The 17,215-nt window shown below is 35.5% G+C and overlaps 1 protein-coding gene across 1 annotated transcript; it reads left to right on the forward strand.

The window, feature by feature from the left end:
* Positions 1-11,800: 11,800 nt before the first annotated feature.
* LOC131149336 (uncharacterized) lies at positions 11,801-16,746 on the forward strand. Its single transcript, XM_058099705.1, has 4 exons — positions 11,801-12,216; positions 13,629-13,885; positions 15,104-15,555; positions 16,107-16,746. Exons 1-4 carry the CDS (start codon positions 12,098-12,100, stop codon positions 16,371-16,373), a joined length of 1,095 nt encoding a protein of 364 aa, XP_057955688.1. The 5' UTR covers positions 11,801-12,097; the 3' UTR covers positions 16,374-16,746.
* Positions 16,747-17,215: the final 469 nt, after the last annotated feature.

A 17,215-nucleotide genomic window follows, 5' to 3' on the forward strand; every position in this document is an offset into this window, starting at 1 on the left:
AGGGTGATGAAGAGGGTGTGGTGTGTAGGGATAATTATGATGTGGTATTTGAAGGAGATATGGAGGTTTGCATTGATACTCAAAAGGAATATTACTCTGATCCAGGTAATGTGACAGTGGGTGGATCGGAAGAAGGAAATAAAAGTGGTGGGCAAGTGAGAAAGTCTAAGAGGGCTAAAGCAATGCCTCAAAAATTGAACTTATGATTGAAAAAGTTATGTTTTGGAATATAAGAGGGTTGGGCACGTCGAAAAGAAGATTGAAACAAATTGTGAAAGATCAGAAAGTTTCGATTTTGATTGTTTCTGAACCTTTTCAAGATATAGAGAAGATACGAAGGTGGGCGGATTATTTGCAATTTACTAACTTTTATTCTAATGTAGAGGAAGGTGGGAAGATTTGGTTGTTATAAAAAGATAATGTTCAAGTTGATTGGGTGGGTGCTTCAAATCAATGTTTGACAGTTTTGTTAACAGAGGATAGAGGTTCTCTGCTTTTTACTTTTGTATATGGTAAATGTTATCATATTGAGAGAGAGAATTATGGGAGCAGCTTCAGAAGATGTCGAGTTTTGATGTATCTTGGGTTGTTATGGGAGATTTTAATGTAATTCCGTCAGATGAGGAAAGGGTGGGTGGTCAACCTCGCTTGGGTTCGTCTATGGCTGAATTCATTGGTTTTATTAATAGATGTGGATTATTGGACCTCAAATTTGAAGGAAGTTAGTTTTTATGGTGTAATCTCCATCGAGGATTGACAAGAAGTTGGGCGAAACTTAATAGGGTGCTGATTAATAATGTTTTTTCTATAAAATGTGGTGAAACTAAGACATCATTGTTGAAAAGAAATACTTCAGATTATTCTCCTATCATATTACAGTTGGGTGCGAGTATGAAGAGGTATGGGCCAACGCCATTTAGACTTTAGAACATGTGGACGTCGCATGGGGATTTTTTGAAAATTGTTGAATCATCTTGGACAAAACACATTGTGTCAGATTCAGGATTTTGTAAATTGGCGGGTAAATTGAAAAGGTTAAAACAAAGGCTTAGGGTGCAGAATAAATAGACTTTCAGTAGTGTTGGTGGTATTATTCAAGAGTTGGAGGAAAGGGTGGAAAAATATGAGAATTTACTGCAGACAGAGTACTCAGAATCAGTTGAAGAAGAGTTCCTTATTTCTAAGGCTGAATTGGGAAGATGTTAGGTTGGCGTAGCAAGCAAAGATGAAATGGTTGACTGATGGTGATTAGAATTCAAATTTTTCCATGCGGTGATTATGCAAAGAAGGCGTAACTCTTGTGTGAACTCAATGGTGCTTCCTGATGGTTCGGTGTTGGAAAATATGTAGATGGTCCATGATGAGGCTGTGAATTATTTTGAGAAATTCTTAAGGCAGAATAGTTCAGTGCAAAGGTCAAATTTGGATGATATTACCCAATCCATGGTTTCTGACGAATCTATAGAACAACTAAAGGAAGAACCGGATGAGGAGGAGATTTATGTAGCTATTTCTTCTATTTCTGTGAACAGTAGCTCGGGATCGGATGGGTTTGGGTCTTCTTTCTATATTACTTGCTGGAAGATTATTAAAAATGATGTGATGGATGTGGTAAGGGAGTTCTTCAAAGGTAATATGTTGCTTCAGTATTTTTCCTCCTCTTATATAGTTCTTATTCCAAAAGTAAATGATCCTCAATCTTTTGATAAATTTCGGCCGATAAGCCTTTGTAACGTAATCTATAAAATTTTCTTCAAAGTCCTTATTGGAAAGCTTTCGTTGGTGAAGGGTGATTTAATATCTTTAGAACAAGGTGCTTTTGTGAAAGAGAGGAGTATTTTTGAAAATATAACGCTTACTCAAGAGATGACAAAATTATTACATAGGCGGGTGAGAGGAGGTAATATAATGCTAAAGCTTGACATGAGCAAAGCGTATGATCGAGTGGAGTGGCAGGTGGTAGATCAGATTTTTCATGCTCTTGGTTTTTCAGATTGGTTTTGTAAGTTGATTTAGAATTGCATTTCTACTCCATGGTTTTCTATTATGATGCATGACACTTATAGGGGTTTTTTCAAGCCAAAAAGGGGCTTGAGACAAGGGGACCCATTGTCGCCGTATATTTTCATCATCATGGAAGAAGTTCTTTCTAAATTAATCCAAAAAAAAGTTAACTAAGAAATGGATTTTACCGTTTGTGTATCCAAGTGGTGCACCTATTATATTGCATTTAATGTATGCAGATGATGTTGTCATATTTGCTAATGCTGGTAAAAAAATCTATTAGACAGTTAATGGAGGTGATTAAGAAAACTGGACTAGCCAAAGGGTGAATAAAGATAAATCAGCTATTTTTTTCTTAAAGAAGTTGGGTGCTCAGAGGAAGGGAGAAATTTTTCAAGAGACTGGTTTTATTGAAGGTAAATTTCCTTTTACATATTTGGGTGTGCCGATAGTGGATGGTAAATTGAAGGGCTGTCATTTTGACCCTTTAATTCAAAAAATAAGTAAGAGAGTTGAGGACTGGAAAAGTAGACTGTTGTCTCAAGGAGATCATTTGATTTTGTTGAGACATGTACTTTCGAGCATGTCATTGCATCTGTTAGCTGTTTTAAATGTCCTGAAACTGGTGAAAAAAAAATGCAAGGTATGTTTGCTTCTTTTTTCTAGGGATTTAAGGATGGAAAAGAAAAAATGAAATGGAGGGTTTGGAAGAAATTTGTGTGTTCCCGTGGAGAAGGGGGGGGGCATAGGAGTAAGTGACATTTCGAAAGTGCAACGGTCTTCGTTCATGAATTTTGGTTGCCAATTATTAACAAAAAATTCTTTATGAGCTAGATTTTTTAAAGCTAAATACGTTAAAGGAGGACATATTGCTCTTTGCAGGCCACATGGATCAAATTCTTCTTTCTAGAGGAAAGTTCTGCAGTGTATGTCTGAATTTTTAAGTAAATTTAAGTGGAAAGTTAGAGAAGGAGATGTAAAATTGTGGCATGATAAGTTTCTAGATTTGGGACCTTTGTTTTCAGAATGTTCAGATGGTGCACATTCACATATCAGATTAAAAGATTTGGTTATCAATAATGCGTGAGATGTGGAAAATTTCGAAAGGATCTTGGGATTTAATAAAGCGGAAGAAGTGATGAAAGAGTTGGAAAACTTAGAAACTTGTCGGACATACTACTATGGCTCCCAGAAAATGATGGTTGCTTTAATACAAAGTCAGCTTGGGATGTTATCAGAGTTAGGGCTCTAAAATTTGATTGGGCAAAGTGGGTTTGGAACAAATGATTACCAAAGAAAATTGTTATCTGTATGTGGAAGGTTGCTTTTAAGTGCTTAAGCGTTGATGAAAAGGTGAGAAAGGTGGGGGTATCACTTGCTTCGGTGTGTAATTGTTATGAAATGAGGCAACCAGAAGATATGGAGCATGTTTTAAATAAGGGAGATCTTACTGTTATTGTATGGAGGAAGGTTTCAGTGGAGGTAGGTGTACCTTTCCTTAGGCAGCAAAGTTAGAAAGAAAGAGTCCAAATGTGGTTTAATAGGGCTTCTTGATACTCTCAATTGGGAACATTGATGGGTTTGATTCCTTGTTTAGTAGTTTGGAGGTTGTGGAGAAGGAGATGTGTGACTAGAATGGAGGGGGAAATTGGAGAGTAGTATAGATGTGTGGTTGTCCATTAAGTATTGGGTGGGGGTTTTGAGTAAGAACGTGACAGGAATGACTCAGTTAAAGGATGCTGATATTTGAATATTGTAGAATCTGGAAGTGCAAATTGTGAATAAAATAAATAAAATTATGCAAGGTGTGAGATGTCTAAAACCGAGGCAAAGGAGGTTGAAACTAAATTTGGATGGGGGTAGCTTGGGAAATCTAGGACATGTGAGTGGTGGTGGCATCCTTAGAGACTCTACATATTCTTTTATTTTTGGTTTTTCAAAATATTTTGGGTCTTGTTCAAATAATGAAGTTTATTGAGAGCTGTGGTGGAAGGAATAAAGATTTGCAAACATTTGGGACATACCTGTATTGATATCGAATGTGATTTGAATATGGTAGTAAATTGGATAAGATCCAATAAGTGCTCCTTGTGGTATTTGTGGGATTTTTGGGAGCAGCTTATTGGTTTATTGGAGGGAGTAGACTTTTCTATAAATCATTTGTATAGAGAAGGGAATAAAGTGGCAGATGCATTGGCTCGACAAGGTGCTATGGGGAGGAATAGTTTATTTTCAAATAGTAGCCAACTTCCTAGAGTTATCAATGGTTTGTATAAACTAGATAAGATGGGTACGACTTATATGAGGTATGGTTAGTTGGTTTCCTTTTAGTATTGATATATGTTTATTTTTTTTTCTTTTGTTTGTTTTGATGCGTGAGATGTTTTATTGGTTAGTAGGTCCTTGTTTTGAGTTGTTTGGACTTGTAGTCCTATTTTGGTTGCATGTTGGTGTTATTTTTGGGAGGCCTTTTAATTTATTTTTATATATAATCTCTTATTACTTATCTTGTAATCACAATATTCCTCCGCCACAAGTGAAGGTATATTAATAAATAAATGGAGGTGTCACCCTTCTTTTAACCAAAAAAAAAAAACATCCTTTTTAATTTTAATTCTTCTAACTTTGGGTTGAATTTCAAAATTAAGTCTTGTCATTTGTCTTTTTAAATTTTGAAATCAAGTTTTTTTTTTTTATATCTTTGGTGAGTCTTTAATTTCAAAATCAGGTGCTTGCTGAGTCTTAAGGTCATTTTATCATTAGAACAAATGGGTCAATTGTGGGTCAAAATTAAAATGCATACAGGGAGGAGTACACGTGTCCACATAAAGGCAGGGTGATGCAATGTACAACACACAATGAGAGAATACAAAGGAAAAAGTGCATAAACAAAAATTACAACATAAAAAGTGCAAGGAAATGAAAAAGTTAAAGGGAAATGTTACAAACAGTGGTTGTAGGGGATGCAACCCAGGGGTAAATGCATACAGAAAAAAATAAACACATAAAAATTACAAAAAATAAAATAAAATCCAATGCCCTCCATTCTTGAGGCACCACCTAGCCAAAGTTCCATGCCCTCCACTCCCAAGTTGCCATATAGAGGCTCCAAGCTCACCTGCGCACAAAGAGGAAAAAGGCAAGGTAGTTAGCAACAAAATTGCCAAAATAAAAAATAGAAAAAGCAATCACACGGGAAGAATAAAATCAGTTACAGAATCATTCCCTACCAGCGCAGGGAATAAGGTGGGGAAATAGATTAGTAGGAGGAAAATTGGTGCCAATTAAGACCCCCAAACTCCCTATAAGTAGGGAGTCCGACACTGTACACAAAGCATAAGAGAGCATGGCAAAATACTGCAAAAATTGAGAAAGATTAGAGAGAGACACCCGGGGAGAGCATATAAAAATTTTGAGAAAATAGAGAGAAAAAAAAAAGAGAGGAGGGAAAACTCTGCCAAATTGCAAAGAGAAGAGAAGAAGGAAGCTTAGAAAACCTCCGTAGAAATTAGGAGAAAAAAAGGAAAAACAGAGAGAAATAAATTAAGAGCTAGAGAAACTTTGCAGAGATTGAGAGTCAGAAAAGAAAAACTCAGAGTGAAAACTCTAAAAATTCTGAAAGCAGTAGAGACACCACAGAAGTAGAAAGGTAGAGTACAGAGAGCTCACCACACATATCAGGAATTCAGGAAAGACATACTCATACAGAGAAAAGAGAAGAAGACAGGAGGAGGAAAGGACTTGGGTAAGAATCTAAGATTTATCCTTTTTGTTTTGTTCAAGTCCATACAATTATTGCATGTGTGTGAGTCCATCAAACGTGTTCATCAACGAGACCTTGTTTGAATTCCAACTTACAATTCCCTTTCCTTTTCTCCTCCTATTATTTAATTAATATAATTTGTTGGGTCTCTACAACATGGCCCTCTTCTTCACCGTTCATTTCGTGTTGACGCCAACACCCTTGATCTGGCCACGTTAGCTATCCGCGTCTGATCCATCACCCACCGTTGGATCATGACTCTTCATCAATAGCCGAGATGACCCCAGATCTAGCGACTCCTCAAGCACCGCTCCTATATCTGACACACGACATGTGGCAAGCCTGTCCCCCTCACCATTAATGCTCTAACACTGCTCATTGCAAGCCGTTGGATTCTCAATCTCAGTGGACGACTAAGATCAAGCTACCACACGGATCCTCACCGGCATGTATCCCCCACTCGTAGATAGCCACATGGTGTCGCGATCTTGACCGAACCTTAAACTGGTTTCCCCCCAGACCAATCAATGTTTGACCAGTTCGCCCCCTGAACTGGTTTCCATCAGTTTTCTTCACTTATTTATTTAGTATTATTTAAATGTCTAGATAATTCATTAAAAAATCCAAAAAAATCATAAAATTATAGAAAAGTCACAAGAAAATTTAGGAGAAAATTCTAAAAAATATCTTTGACTCAATTTTTGTTATTTTTGCTTAATTGTCTTTTGGTTATTTAATTAAAAATTGGAACAATCACCAAAATTTAAAAAAAAAATAGAGAAAAATCCAAAAAAAAAAATAAAATTTGAGGTTGAAGACCATTGTCAACACTCTTTTCATCCTAAATGAAGTACAAAACCTCCCAAAATATTATTTTTGTCACACCTCGAAACCCGAAATGGGGCCCAAGGGTGAAAATGTAAGCTAACCTGTCCCTGTATCATAAATCATCATAGATACAGTACAAAGGATGAGAGTCCGACCCCGTGGGGTTCCTAGACACCTTAAACACATCCAACCACAATCATATACGCAGCGGAAAAACCATACATACATATGCAGTACCATACCAGAGTCTATACAAGAACAGACACAATGCTCTATCAAAACGTAAAAACGGATGCCCATCACATCCCAAAATGGCAACCCACCAAAATTACAGTCCTAGCACTTACCTAGCACTAAACGCGGTACACCGACCACTACGCTTCCTACACCAGGACACTAGTTCCGGTTACCTAAATGACCTGTAAAAATGTACATACAGCAGGGGTGAGACACCTCTCAGTAAGGAAGAATACAGGTTATATCCGTGTGTGACATTTGAGTGTTATCATGATACAACATACACGCAGTTAAATGCATTCCAGTACTAATTTACACAGTGCATACACAAACCCATACACATACACATGATTAGCAATCCCGGTGTTGTCACACCCTTCGGCCCGAAGCCGGCCCGCGACATATGGCGTTGGCCCATAACCAACTCGGGAACACGGTGCCACCGACACATGGCTAGTCCCCGACTCACATGGCATCATACCGGCATATAACTGGTGGATCCACACCCTTCGACTTGATCTGCCGAAATAAGCTCACACCCTCGGATATAGAGTCGGCCACTCTTGCCCACGTGGCAGGTGGTAAAATACATGCCCTCGGATATAGAGTCGGACACTCTGAGTACCTGGAATAATTTCGGAACCGTGTTCCTATTAGCATTTCAACATTTCACACACACATGCATACTCATATAACCAAACAAACTACACCCATTTGATAATCTAAATCATGGTTTTTCAAACAAATATAGTTTAAACAAGTCAAGGCACAACCATCCCAATATCACAGTATAAATCAACATATACGCATGGTTTTCAACAAAACCAGGGATGCAGCCCATTGCCCCCTTTTCCCAAAACTGTAATAATGAAAAACTCATAGTTTTCCCCATTAGATCCCCCCAAATGAGTAACCAAAACATACACAGAACTGTGGACCACAGTTCCACCGAGTCTGATTTAAAAAAAATAACCAATATAAACATAGTTCCCCTTACCTTTTCCCCGAATAACAAATCCCGAACTCCAAGGCCCCTAAACAGTGAACCGAGTTCCAAAACCTACAAACAACAGTACATAATATACTCACAAAACAGTTTCCTACAAAACTACTGATCAGAAATGAAAACCGAGCCTTACCTTGATTTTTCGCCAAAACCCAAAAATCTCCGAAACGGGATTCCAATCTGTAGAACTTGTAGAGAATCCTTCCACGATCCTCGTGGTAACTTCCGATTCTTGATTCCAGCAACGATCGGTGAAGAAATCTAGAGAGAGAGAGAGAGAGAGTAGGGAGAGGTTTAGAGAGAGAGAAATATTTGAAGTTACTTAGTGAGGAAGTAAAGGAAATTCCTATTTATAGCCCTTTGACTCAGCCCAATTCATCGACGAAATGGTGTTCTTGTTGACGAATATTTCACTGACTTCGTCGACGAATCGATGGCCTCGTCGACGAATCTGGGATCTCTGGTTCTTCCGAGACTCCTCAACTTCTTCTCGTCGACGAGCCCCTGAATTTCGTCGACGAGAAATGCATGACCTTCGTCGACGAACTCTGGCTTCGTCGATGAAGCCTGTTCGAATATCAATTTTACCCCTCTCTTATTTATTTTACTCATTTATCACGGTTCAGGTTCTTACAATTTTTCATACTTAGAAAAATTCTACAAAATTTCAAAATATCGAGAGTGTATTTTAATAGCCTATTTTCTCGATTTTCCAATCCCGATGATTTGAAAGAGAGACATGAGCTCTTCGGAGTACAATATGCCTCATTTATGAGGAAAAACTTATATAATATTTTATTTTGTACTTTTTGAAAGGGAGCAATTTTAGAGGCTTATTAAATTTATTTTGGGATAATTTTCAATTAATTATGTACCGTTCGTAAGAACGGGCGTGTAGGGGGTGCTCATACCTTCCCCTCGCTTAACCGAACTCCTAATTTTAGGTCTGGTAACGCAGACCGATTCTAATCTTAATTGGGTAGTAATTAAGTGTTCTAACTATACTAAAATATTAGTGGCGACTCCATTACACCATGTTTTCTACGAAAATATCATTTCAAAACTACCTTTCACACCTTATCATCCCAAGTTCGCATCCGGGAATGTAGCGACATATTATATTATATTTACATTTATATACATTAAAATTATAAAATTAATGTAAATTATTTAAAAATATATAAATATGTATATCATGCATGTATGTATATCCATCAATCTTTAAGAAGATGTAGTGCGTATTTATATTTTATTTTCTAAATATAAAAATAAAATAAAATAAAATATGTTCCATGGATATTGAAGTTCAGCTATTGATATTTATGCTTTAATTTGACTAATATTTTAATGGTTGTTACAAAAAAATAATTATAGATTGACATAGTCATTAAATAATATACATTAACGATATATGAATAAAAGTAGCTATATAACATAACTAATTGATATTAATAATTATGAGTATAATTTAATAAATATAAATTTCAAAACCATCAAACTAGTGTGGGAACTTATTATTAAAAAATTGTCTACCAAATACAAGTAGGTTTTAATTATATATATACATTTTATCATAATTTTTCAATAAAATATATAAAATTAAATTTCCCCCAGATTTTACATTTGAAATTCTCATTAAATATTACTATGGTTTATATCTACATTTTATATTTCTAAATTGATTTTAATTTAAGTTACCCCTGCCCTGAAGTGTGCGCCTATTTGCTTGTAAGTATATATATTTGGTTTGTGAATCTTCTCATGATTGCCAAGGGTGTAACAATACATGAAAAATATTTATTTTTTCATACTTTTCTCAACGTCTCAATGGATCAACCATCAAAAAGGTGGGTCAAATTTCTAAATTTCCTCAACTAGATGATGAACCAAATATCGAATGAACCTAGTGTAATATATGGGGTTAAGAAGTGGGTCGATATATTGTCCAATGATGCCGCCACTAACCTATTATTGTTTTAGATACAATTAAAACACTTATTTAACATACTATTAGTTTAAGTTGCACCTAAATCCAAAGAAACCAATAGTCAATGGTTTGTGTTACCAAATTGGATTCGAGAGTATAGTTTTTTTAAAAAAAAAAAAAAAACTAAACCCCAATTTTATTAATAGCCCTTACTTATGGCGGAGGAATACCGTGGTAATAAGTAGGACACATGTGATTTACAAATAAACTATAAAACCATCCTAGACATCAAAACTAATAAAAAAAATATCAATACAATAATCCAAATAAACCAATCTAAACATGTCTATATGGAATGAAAACAAAACAAAACAAACATAAACAAAAACCAGAGAAAAACCAAATAATGTCAATTAAAACGAAGACTTGAAATACTTAACTTATCCATATGAATAATTCGAAAGTATAGTTATGTAAAGAGAAGGTATTAGTAACCCTTCACTCTAGTCCAACTGATAGTACATGATTAGCCTAAGTTTACCTCTGAAATCAACTGCTCAAGACATAGATTCTCTAACTTTATTCAATTAAGACACCATTAAATATTGGATAACTTTGCGAGAGGCAAAAACGATCCTCACCTCAAGATCTCTAAAGACGTGTGAAGTCACAACCCTCAACGATCCCTCATGAAGATTAAATGTTTATTGTTATCTCCACTTTCAATGTTTGATTACTCGATCTTTAAATATTGGGAGGACTTGTGAAAGATAAAGCTCCCCAACCTTTGGTTTCTCAAATGCGTGAGAAGACATAACACCAAGGCTAGAGGAAGACTCCTTATGGAAGTTGATTTTGTTTATATCAAAATATCACAAAAACACATGAAAAGATAATAGAGACATGCAAGCAAATAAGCTAAACAACACACATGCCAAATAAACATGCAAAATATATAGGCAAAAATGCATACCAACATACATGCAAGACATAGACGAAAGTGTCCACTTAGATTAGTGTGATACTTCTAGAAACCTGACATCATATTGTTTCTTGACCTAGTCACGAATTTTTATCTATCATTCTGATTTCATCCTCATGAGTTTCTAATGCACTGACTTGCAATTGAATATCTGTTGAAAGCTCTCTAAGAACTTATAATTCTTGATAAGTAGATCCTGTGTTGTCTATCGGCAGGCTTAGACTTTTATGAGCGCTAGCAATAGTAGAGGTTAGCTGAGAGTATTAAGATTAGCAAAGAGGTTCAACAAATAGAAAGTTGCATAGCAATAAGATTGCAAGTTTGTAACAGTTATGCATTAACTTTATAATTTTTTTTTTTTTTAACTTTCTCTTTTTCTTATTATTTTCTTCTTCACTAACAAAAAGTTTTTCCTTCAACAAAAAAACTTTTTTTGTTTTTCCTCTTTTCTTCCTCTTTTTTTTCTTCCTTTCATTTCATTCTTTTCATAGTAGGTATGATAACAAAACCACAAAAAATAAGAAGGTTACATTTAAGATTAGCAATTTCTTTTTTATTTTCTCTTCATTATTTTTACTTTTATTTTTATTTACAATTATTGAATAAACAAACTAGCAACGGCCGACCCTTCGCCGTTCAAACTATTTAGATTTTTTTTAGGATCAAAATTATTGAAGAAAAAACTTGATAAATGGTAGCTGAGAAGGTAGCTATATTCTCCAAATATATTTTAATTTCTTAAACTTACTACAAAGTTATTAGGGTTAGTTTATTGAGAGTTTTCATAAAATCTCAAATACATAAATTTTCATTTGTTTTACATTATAAGTAGAATTTTATCATCCTGGATCTGATCTCTACTGTTCTTATCTGGGATCCTGATTTTAAGAACCTTGATGCACACTGCTGACAGAATAAAGAAAAAAAAATTATACTATGGAAATATTCCTTGGATACAGTCGAAACAGTTTTGTTTTCAAACATTAATACAGATGATTAATTAAAAATTAATAAAGAATCATGAGAATTTAATTCCTTAATCCAATCAAACCCAGACCGAGTAAAAGAGAAAAATCAACCCATCAGCTACCGAGTCGTAGGCACTTGCTTCTTCCTGGTTGTTTCCTTCCTGCTTCAATTCTCCTGACTGCATTTTCTGACCTTTTCCCCTGCATCATCATTCTCCTACCTTCCTTACTTCCTGCATTTGCCTCCATATTCACTCGCAGATTCTGAACTCCCTCTATCTTTCTGTCTCCAAACATCAGAATTCACTTTCCATTCTGCAGGATTGTTACAATACAACTGTAAAAGCGATATATAGTGAAGAAATCAGAAGAAGTTGAAAACATGGAAGCAGGTGGATGGAAAGGGGAGAAGAAAAGGGTTGTGGTAATAGGAGGAGGTGTGGGTGGATCCCTTGTTGCCAAATCCCTCCAATTCCATGCCGATGTCACTCTTATTGACCCGTGAGCTCCCTTCCCTTTCCTTTCTCTTTACTTTCTTCTCTTTTGTGGCAGTCATGTATGAAAGAATCGAAAGAGCTATGCTGAAGTGATTTGATTCTTCCAATATTGAAAATGGAGGTCCCCATCGGAGTTTTTTGCTGCTCAGAGTCCATCTTTGCCTGTTATCTAATTTCTATTTGTTTGATGCCCTTCAAGTGAAAATGAATGTACAAAAACTTATCCTGCAGAAGATTGACATCACATTTTTTTTAATGCATTTGTTTCACCCAAAGTACCAAATTTCCATTTGAGAGCACAGGAAATGGCGTTCTTTGCAGTTAAATTGACAATAATTAGCTCCTTTTGTTCTAATTTCATCTCGAAGCTCACAAAATTTGTTCTGGTTATCACCTTTGGACGTATCTAGTGTAAATTTTTTTAGGTTGCTAGATTATAGGTGTAGCAAGTCCTATCAAGTGCTGAAAAATATCCTGTCAAAATAGATGAAAAATGGTTGTTATATAAGTGTTTGAGGTTGCTAGATTGTTCTCATATTGATCTCCACAATTCTATGTTTCCCTTCAAGAAAGGTGAGCTTGTAGTTTGTTCTCTTTTCATTTTTTCTTCCATGACATGCACAAGCTATAAGTTGGGGAAAGCTTGCTCCAGTTGGAATGAGAATAAGGTTTCTTGAATTGCACTATTGGGTACAAGGAAAAAATCTTGTTGTGGAGGAACAATCAAAAACTTGATATTGAAGGGGTGTAGGATTTGTAAATAGAGCAATATGAAAAGAGAGGATTGAACGGACAACTAGTCAATGATAAATAGTTGGATTTATCTATGGAAAAAGCCAAGCTGCTGGTAGAAGAAAACCGCAATAAGGATCACAATAAGGGCAGATAGTTGCTTTGTAGGTGAGTCATTTGGGAATACTTCGATTCCCTATTCATTTTTTCTTTCTCCCCTTTTTGGTGCTTCAGAATACTTTCTGCATGAAAGAATCGTTTTCCTTTCATGAGTGTGTATTCGAAGTTTAAAGCTATAATAGCTAATTCTATCAAAAGGGACACTGGAATGGCAACTTCAAGTTTCAAATATAAACCTATTAGCATAATTTTTATCTGGTTTTATGATAAGTAGCTGCATATACATGAACTTGAGGTACTGCAAGTATTTGACATCATTATATGTGGTGTCTGTCAAATTATACTTTCTTAGCAGTTATTCTTTGGATTTAATTTTCAATTATGCATGTTTCACAGCTACTTGTAGTAGAACCTCCTGAATTTTTACTATTCATTTTTATTATTAGTGCATATAGTTTTTTTTTTTTTTTTTCTAATAGAGTTGAGTGCTGAAGAATTGTCTTAATAAGTAGTATAGTTTTGTTCCTTTATGGGGCAGTGAGTAAAATATTAAATTGAAACCAGGAAGGACTATTTTGAGATTCCATGGGCAAGCTTAAGAGCGATGGTGGAACCATCATTCAGTGAGAGATCAGTTATTTACCACAAGGATTACCTCACTAATGGCCGCATCGTTGTATCTACTGCCATCAACATCACCAGAACTGAAGTGTTGACAGCCGAGGGTCGTCTGATTGCCTATGACTATCTTGTCATTGCCACAGGCCACAGAGATCCTGTCCCTGAAACTAGAACCGAGAGATTTAATCAATACTGGGCAGGTAAAACTATATGGCAACTTCAAGCATCCTCATTTTCATAAACTGTCACATAGTGCTGGGGTAATGGGGAATTTAGGAATCCTAATATTAGATGCTGTCTAGACACTAAAACTGTCTGTAATGCCCAGGAATTTGTTTTCCAGTTCCACCATAGGAAAAGAAATGTGCAGGTCAACATAGCATTTTGTTTAAGAGGTGAGAATGGTGTTGAGCAAGGGGTCTAAAGTCTAAACATACTCTTAATTGGGAGTTTATTTTTTTAGATTGGGAATGTCATTGTCGGCTTCTTAACTCTCTCTCCAAAATCCCCCACTCCCCAGAGTCCAACACCTCCCCTTCCCCCTTCCCATTCTTTTGTTGTTTGTGGGGTGGGGTTGTTCGTGGGGAACTATAGGGAGCGAATGCAACATTTCCTTCCTTTCTCCTCCTACTTTATTAGAACATCTAAACAATGGATGGGTAATCATCCCAACCTTCATTTTTATTTTTTTTACTCTTATTCTCTTCCCTTAAAAAGCTTTGCATTGCCTTCCCACCAAACTGCTGGACATGCTTTCAAAGTCTGCTAGTATTGTCATGAAATGCATATGGGTTTTCTGTTGTGCTCTAGTTGAAGCATTATCTGGTCTGAGTCGAAATTGTCCCCAAAATGCAGTCTTGTAACTAGTAGGTTGTCAAGATCTTGGATGGCTGGACAATTCATTAAGGTCCCCTCTAATTTTGGTGGAAAATGAAATCAAGGAAAGAAATGTATTCATCTATGAGACTCCGCCTGAGTTACTGAGCTATTAAGAAACAGTATAACATGACTCAAATGACACCATATGTCCATTCTAGTTATTTAAATAATCTAATTTCCATCATCTTAGAGGTATGATCATTTTTGTTTATGAAATTTGGAAGTGTAAGCTTATTATCCACAAAATAGTAAAAATGCTGCAAGAACAACAAACAGGTTTTACTAAATAATTTCTCATTTTCTGTTTCTCCCAAATGTCAAATGGATCTAAAGTTTGCCCCAAAAAGAAAAAAAGAGAAAAAAACTGTTCTCAAACCATGGAAAAGATTTTTAGATTTGACATCAAACTGGATTTGTGAGAATATGATCATGACTTTCATAAATATATAGAAACCAACTCAGACTCTCCAAAAGTGAGTGCATGAGAGTACTTTCATATTACCCATGCATTATTAATTCCATTATGTTCACAATGACAGATAATGAAAAGTTAGAATCAGCTCACTCTATATTGATTGTTGGAGGTGGGCCCACTGGCGTTGAACTTGCTGGAGAAATTGCTGTTGATTTCCCTGATAAGAGGGTTACTCTAGTGCATAATGGATCTCGGTTGCTAGAATTCATTGGGCAAAAAGCCTCTGACAAAACTCTAGACTGGCTGACGTCAAAGGGAGTTGAAGTGAAATTGGAACAATCAGTCAACTTGAACTCTGCTACAGATGGAAGCAAAATGTATCACACCTCAGCTGAGGAAACAGTCGAAGCGGATTGCCATTTCTTGTGCACCGGAAGACCATTGGGTTCGGCATGGCTGACGGACACTATACTGAAAGACAAGTTGGATATTCAAGGAAGGTTGATGTTGGATGAGCATTTGAGAATCAAGGGTCACAACAACATCTTTGCTGTTGGAGACATCACTGACATTCCAGTAAGTACTTCTATTAACTAGTCGTCTGGTCTTGAATTTGTTCGTTTAGTAGAGTATTTCTATTTTGAATAGCCTTTGCTTCTTAGGGCCAAAGAAAATGGGGCCATTTGGGGAACCCATGGAAAAGAAAAATCAAATTTTGACTAAGCAAATACAGCATTGCAGTTTGGCTAGCAATAACTACTGAGTTAGGGTTAAAAATTCTTTGCACAACTAAAATTTTTATTTTTCTCAACAAATTCACCATCATATTCTGCAGACTGTAGGTGATAAAGTGATAATGAACATAAGGAGTTTAAAGGTGTGTTTGTTGCAACTAGCTTGTGAACTACACTGCGTGCATGTGAAGAGAGATTAGTATTACTCTTATATATCAAAATAGTTCTTGGGAGATGGTGGTAGGTGCAGTAATTTATGGCCATGAATAAGTAAGTGGGGATTAGATTTATATACCAAAATAGTTTTGGGATGATAGACTACTAAATTATGGGCCTATTTCTGGTGTGTGAGCACATTCATTAATGCCTTGTTGGATGTATAAACAATGTCAGGAAATTAAACAAGGCTATCTAGCACAGAAGCATGCTTTAGTGGTTGCCAAGAATTTGAAGCTATTGATAGCAGGAAGAAAAGAAGGCAAAATGGCGACTTATGAGCCTCGCTCAATCAAGGCAATTGTTTCGCTTGGGAGGAAACAAGCTGTTGCACAATTTCCATTCACCACGGTCATTGGGCTTGTTCCTGGCTTTATCAAGTCTAAAGACTTGTTTGTGGGGAAAACAAGGAAGCAACTGGGCCTTGAACCTCATATTGATTAATCCTAAGTCAAGATCTCTGCCTTCAGTCGATGTATAGAATTCATTTGCACTACGTTTGGAAGTATAAATTTAGAAGACTGAATTTGAAGATGTGTGATTTTGGAATCTTAATACAAAATTCTATGATATTCTATGCAAATTCACACAATTTCAAATTTACAGCCTTGAAATTCTTTCTCATATGCAACATTGATGTTTTTCAACCCTTCCTGCTGTAGTTTATTTTTCTTGTATGATTCAAATGCCTGTATCTCTTTGTAAGTTGAAATTTTTGGTGATTACTAATTTGCCATTTGGTAATACGTGTACTGATTATACAATTGAAATCTTGCTGTAGAGATTGTGTTATTTTGATATTCAGTTTTGAGTGCAATCTGTATCTCTGTAAGCAATCTTAATTGGTGTCCATATTTTCAGTATATTATTTACACATATATGCATATCATATCAATCTATATTTACAATGGGCTACCTTTTTAGGCCTTGGCTAGGCTTCATTTCTGCTCCTCCAGAACCAAATTTTAGCTTGGGAGAGCCGTGGGGCTATCTAAAGTTCAGTAAAACTTGAAGCAGAAAGAATAAGAACTGTTTATATATATATAAAATATAAAAAAAAATTAATAAAAAAGTTGGAAATTTGAAAAATAATATGATTTTTTATAACTATTTAAATTTTTGTAAAAAATTAAAAAATAAGAAAATTATTTCCAATAATAAAGATAAGTAATTAATTTTTCAAATAAGAGCTAAAAGTTGCATTTATAAATTCTTAATATAGTAATTTTTAAAAAAAAAAATTAGTACAACATTGTCATAATTATGTTCTTAAGTGAACATCGTAT

The sequence above is a fragment of the Malania oleifera genome, chromosome 2 (genome assembly GCF_029873635.1).
Source record: "Malania oleifera isolate guangnan ecotype guangnan chromosome 2, ASM2987363v1, whole genome shotgun sequence".
Lineage (NCBI taxonomy): Eukaryota > Viridiplantae > Streptophyta > Magnoliopsida > Santalales > Ximeniaceae > Malania > Malania oleifera.